At 35.6% G+C, this 6,370-nt stretch overlaps 1 protein-coding gene across 2 annotated transcripts in view; it reads right to left on the minus strand.

The window, feature by feature from the left end:
* Window positions 1-6,370, minus strand: part of LOC115233640 — a 156,955-nt gene that overhangs the window by 7,433 nt on the left and 143,152 nt on the right. For both annotated transcript variants that reach the window (XM_029804183.1, XM_029804181.1), the window contains exons 3-5: window positions 5,045-5,122; window positions 2,525-2,706; window positions 166-364 (exon numbers count right to left, since the gene is read on the minus strand). In XM_029804183.1, the coding sequence (XP_029660043.1) occupies window positions 166-364; window positions 2,525-2,706; window positions 5,045-5,122 (459 nt within the window). The remainder of the gene's footprint in view (window positions 1-165; window positions 365-2,524; window positions 2,707-5,044; window positions 5,123-6,370) is intronic.

Raw genomic sequence — 6,370 nt, forward strand, 5'->3', positions numbered from 1 at the left:
CGGAAGAGTGCTAAAGTTAGATAATAATCAAAGTAGAAAAACGATCTGGAGAACAATCGACGAAGGACAATGGAAAAGAGTTTTCCTCCTCCGGCAAAAGCATCGCAGACTACCATTATTGCTACTCTCAACAGGCAATCGATTACTCGTACTTGGTATACTCACTCTCGAGTCTCTCGATACGCTCCCTCTTGGTCTCGGCCTCCTCGGCGAGACGCGCCGAAGTTTTCACGCCTTCCCCGCTCTTATGGGTCTTCTCCATGATGGAGCAGGCACGCAACACGAAGGCGGGCACGGTCTCCTGCTTCTCCTGCCTCGGTATATCCACCAGCGTCCAATACTGCGTCTCCAGCTTAATTACATCCTGGAAAGGTAAAACCTGTGTCGGTAGCTCGTCGGGCTACCGTCGCGACGAGACGGGAAAAATCGAGGGGGCGAGAAAAAAGCAGCGCGCGTTTGTTCGCGAGGCGATTGGCCATTGTACAGCGGATCCTCTTATCCGCGTGCTCTGGAAAACAAATTGCCGGTCCATTTATCACACGCGGTTTAGGACGCGATCGATTTCTCTCCCGCGCCTTCGCGAGACGTACCGTCATTAATCTGCATTTATGTTTGAGATTATGACTTACAAACCGTGGATAAAGTTCCGAATAGGTGAACCCTCCGATTTTTTTGAAACTACACTATTTTTTGTATTTTTTAACGCTGATTACAAATGTGATAATTATTTCTCGGTCCGCTTCCTAAAAATGGAATCGGATACACTTCCTTTAATTTCGCGGTTAAAATTGTCTCAATTAAATTTTAATTTGATTTCAATTTAATTCGATTTTAATCTCCTAATGCTGGGGTTAAAATCGTTTCGTACTAAGAGCAATCTCGAGCTATTTAATTCCACGATAGCGAAAACACAAGCTAATTTTAATAATACAAGCTGTTTACTGCATTGCCCTTACGGCAATCCTATCTGCATTATACATATTGTTTGGTCCGCGCGTTTACTTTTCTCTCCCCCATATCTTTTTATGAAGCACTTGAAATACACCTCGAAATTATACAATGGTTATCGATGAGACACACGGCGCGATTTATAGATAGCAATTTTATTCATATTGCCGGGGATTAATTCCAGGTTGATTTTTCTGCGAAAAAAAAAGAAAAAAAAATACTCCGCGCTCTCGGTACGAACGACCGTGTCTCCCGCGACGAAAGTTTACACCAGAAACAAAACATCAATGATGCTATTTATGCATCTCCAAGGAAAAAAAAACACAGAGTAAAAGAAAAAAAAAACACGGGAAGGTGGCGATAACGCGCGCTCGTCCTTCGCGCCGGACTCTCTCTCTCTCTCTCTCTCTCTCTCTCGCGCGCGCGCGCGTGCATCTTTATTTATTGCTCTCGCGATCTATCTCCCGGAATAATAAACGTGCCCGGATCTCGCGATACAGGTAGGTATAAATGTGTATTTCGAAAGATAAATGAAAAAAAGAGAAACAAAAATAAAAATAAAAGGCTGTTTGTCGAATTCTTCCCTTGTTCCAGGGTTTACGCTGCTGTCGCAGCTGAATTTCGTGTCGATTTATACGCGGATCGAGCCCCGGATATTTTGCGCGTGTTGATTGTTTATTGACAAAATATGCACTGTAGATATACAAACAGCCGTCACGTTACTCTCGTTTGCTGTTTCTTCATTTCATTTCTCTTCGAACGATCGTTTTTCGATAAGTTCCACTATCAGTTTACACGTATTTGTGAAAAATTATGAAAATAAAATAAATAAAACACGGTTTATCAATTTTTTTTTTTTATTATTACTCGACTATCAGTTTGCCATTTCGTATCCTATCTCGTTCAAAAAGTGACAAATATGTTTACGTAGCGAATATATATCAATTTATATAATATTAATCAAAATTTGCAAAAATTAGATGAAACAATAATTTAAAATGAATAAAACACGGTTTATTAATTTTTTTTTTTTTTTATTACGTAGCGAATATATATCATTTTATATAATATTAATCGAAATTTGCAAAAATTAGATGAAACAATAATTTAAAAATACATTAAAAAAAAATAAAAATAAGAAATATATACTCGGGAATATTATAATATTGTCAAGAAAATTATCAGAATTATTTATTAATTTTTATATGCATCCGAGATAAAGCCAATTATTAATAATAATTATATACCTTCTTAAAAAGTTCATTATGTAAATTTGCAAGATTATAACTAATTACTAATTCCTTAAGAATTTCTTAATAGAGAGAGTCGGGAGCAGGTGACTCGATTGCGCGAGTTTCAAAGGAAGTGCACGAGCCCTCTGTCATTCATCCTCCGTTTTACGTGTATAAACCGGGAGAAGAGGCGGCGTAATTACGTAATTACATCAACGGAAAGCGGCGGTCTGGAACTGACACGTGTCGAGCACAAAGTGTCGGTGGGACAAAAACAACGCGTGTGTGTGCACGCGCTACCACCCAATTACAGAACGGTACACCGCGGTAACTCCTTGTCTTACCTTGATCATAACTTTGAGGAGATTGTAACGCTGGAACACGTTACGGACTTGCTTGCTGTCGGTGTACTTGCACATCAGATCGACGAGGGCTCTCTTGGCGGTGTCGTAGCTGCCGTCCAGGCGTATCCTGACGACTCTCAGCCTCTCGTTCGTCTCGATCACCTCCTCCTTCGTTTGCCCACCTGTTTGTCCGTCGTGGAGAAAACGATATTGGAAACTCCGAAAAGATATTGGAAATGTGCGGGCAGAATTTCTCTCCGCGTAATTTAATTCTTTGAGGATTAAGAAATTTAAGTTTCCTCCCCAAGGAAATCTTGACTCTCTCTCTCTTCCTTTAAATTTGTCATGATATATTATAAATTATATTTGAATATTTTCGAAAGAGAGATTTACTTACAAACTTCCTTTACAAGTTTATCTTCCTTTAATTTCTTTTTTAAAGATTATTTTATTAATATATTCTTTTTTTTTTAAGTAAGATTATCGAGGATATATAAAGGTCTTATTATGATTTTAATAATCGGCTGTATAAAAAGATTCTTAAAATTCTTATATATACGGATATTTTGACCCGATTCATTAATATTTTGATACGATTTAACGATTCTTTTCGATTGATTTTCCGTATCACGCGTGTCGATCATCGATTTAACAGGATTGTTAAATTGAACGCGACAGAAACGACGAAGATCGAGCGTGCAAATGTCGCCTTTAATTAATTTCCAATTAACTCGACACCGCGATAGCGACGAAAGTTTCAACATAAATAAATCGAGTGCGACGGGTGACGCGATAAGCAACTCAGTTTCCGTTGCAGTTTCATTAAACGCGTCCGAATTTCTAGTTCGAAAAGTTCAAACTCTGGAAGCAAACAATATCTCGAAACACTTCAAGCAACATGAGATGTATCAAAAAGATATCGTAAAAAAAGATTTGTTTCATTTAATATAAAGTAATGTTATTTTTAATAAAATATTAATGTATACTGAAGCTATTTGGAAAGATGTATAAAACAGTTGTGATTTTTGGCAACGATGACTATTCTCGATTAATTCGCTAAGAACTCTGTTTGAAAATTTATTTTCTCGTTAAAAAAAATGCCAGTTAAAATTTTTGTGTTAAATATTTAACACATTCATGTGTTAATTTAATTTAATATTGCTGTTGTATTAATTAAATTCAAATGTTAAATTATTAAAACAACTGAAAAAAAAGGTAAAAATAACACAATGTGCACATATTTTTAACTTTACACAATAGATATGTTCCGTATTATTAATTATTAGTGACAGGATTTAAATGTTAAAATTTATAGAAAAAAAGGTTGATTTTATTCTACAATAACATTTTTCCGAGTTAATTTTATCATTAAAAATATGTTGATTTTAAACAAAATTTATTTCAAATTACTATAAAATTTGCATTCATTTTGTGTTGAAATATTAATATAATATTAGCATCACCATTTAACATATTTATGTTATGTTAAATTAACACAAAAATTTGTAGACTGGGGCATGCAATATATATTATATTTAAGCCAAATTCTCCAACAGTGATAATTGATTTTCAATTCATTAGCGAGAGAATCCGTCAACAAAATTGAGATCGCGCGTCAGGCAACATTCCTATACACGTGTCATTATCGCGTATATATATGTTAGGAATTTATCTGATCGCCGCATCTCAGCGTCGACGGCGACGTTGACGTCGGAATTAATCATAGTTTCGCATTCGTTGATGGGAAAGCGTTAATCCGAACGTGACGGAATTCTCCGTCAACGGCGGAGCTTCCGTCCCTTTTAACTAATATAGCGACGGAGAACCGACATGCCGTTACTCTCGGCCCAACTGAATACAAGAGTTTCCGCTTCGATTCCATTCATGGGACAACCAACAACCGTCCCCGCTGTTGGCAGACTGCCAGACGTTTATTCTCAAACGATACGTACGAGCGTCTTTATCGTCGATTCACCAAAGTCGCTGTACTTGAAACGAGGACACGCGTAATTTAATTCTTTGAAGATTAAATATTGAAAAATAAACAAAAACTGATTTGAAAAAGAATTAGAAATTTAATTTTCCTCCCCAAGCAAATCTTAATTCTCTCTCTCTCTCTCTCTCTTTCTCTCTCTAAATTCGTCATAATATTACAAACTATATTTCAATATTTTTGAAAGAGAGTCTTACAAACTTCCTACACAAGTTTATCTTCCTTTAATTACTTTTTTAAAGTTTATTAATTATTTTATTAATACATTCTTTCTTTAGGCGAGATTATTGAGGAAGAATATAAACATCCCATAATCGATATGCAAATAAAGATATAAAGATTTTACTAATCAGCTGTATAAAAAGATTCTTAAAATAAAAGAAAACGCGAATACGTTGTTATTCCTCCATCGTTCTTATTGTTAGCATATAAAATTTATTGAACAATAGATCGGCCAAGCTAGTAGCTAAAGTTTAATTAAACTCCTACGCGGGACGAGTATGATAAAATATAATGCTTGGACTTACTGGAAGTGCCTTCATCCTTCACGTCCTGGACGATCCTTCGAACGCTCTGCGTGAATTTGCCGACGAGATTGGTGCTGGCTGAAACATACATTGTTCGATTTCAATTACTGTCATGGTATAATATACATAGGATAACTTGAGGGAAGATGGCATTCATGGCATGTCGGGTAAGATGTCACTTTTTCGCAATTTTTAAATTTTTCGATAAAGGGTCACTAATCAGCTGATCGCGTTTAGCGCTGACAGAACGACAGTGCGGAGTCGTTTCTTTGTGCTATATTTTTATAAATTAATCAAAGTAAGATGAAAAAATATGGCTTAAATCTTATCTTATATGTAGTATTTTAAAATATAAGATTATTGCTACATAAAACACTTACGTCCTCAAGTGTGAGAGCAGATTTATTTAAATTAATATTTTTAGTAAATCGTGTAATCTATTTGTAACAAACGTATATGCACGTGTTTTGTATTTTTTTAAATTTTTACATTTAATGTTTACTGTGGGGTAAAATGCTGCATTTTTGTCGGGGATAGATGACAGTTCTAGCATCTTATCCCGATATGCACATATCGACATCAAGATACTTTCTGTGAAATCTAATCGCAAAAAGTATAAAAATTTAGTATTATACAACTTAATATGATTACAAGTATGTTGATTATTACGTAAGACATATTTCTTTTTAATTTATTTTAATTAATACAAAAATATATAGTAAAAGAAACGACTAAATGACCTGCACTAAACGCAATCAACTGAGTAAATAGATTAGTGATATCCATTATCAAAAAAACTTAAAAATTACAGAGCGGTGGCATCCTACCCACATTTGTAAGGATTTTTTATTTTTTGTTACTATTAAAATAATAAAAGAATTAGATTTTTTAAATTATAACCAAATATAAATATAATGACGATACTTTCGATTTGTTCTATTTTCTTTTGTTCATAATTAATAATTACAAAAATATTGCCTTTCAAAGTTGAGTAAGGCACCTTCCCCCGAGCTACCCTACAATAGATGTAACATCTTGCAATTTTGAATTAAACAGAATCTTTCAATGGCGAATGATGAATGGCATTATAAAGTCAAATTCGCGGGCGGTTCTTTCGATCGCGTTGGGATAAAGACGCGCGGGAATAATGGATGAGATTCATACACCGCGGCTGCAAGAAGTGGAGGTCTTCTCTTCCCCTCCCTCTCCTCTAAGAACTCGCAAACGTGACTCGTTGCATCCGGTAAGTGGATGACCTGACGAGGAATACCAACATCGCGCCGCCAGACCGTGTCGGGGTGACATAAAGTGTGACGGTGCGGAAGA

This window comes from Formica exsecta, unplaced genomic scaffold (assembly GCF_003651465.1).
Source record: "Formica exsecta isolate Colony F162 unplaced genomic scaffold, ASM365146v1 scaffold18, whole genome shotgun sequence".
NCBI lineage: Eukaryota > Metazoa > Arthropoda > Insecta > Hymenoptera > Formicidae > Formica > Formica exsecta.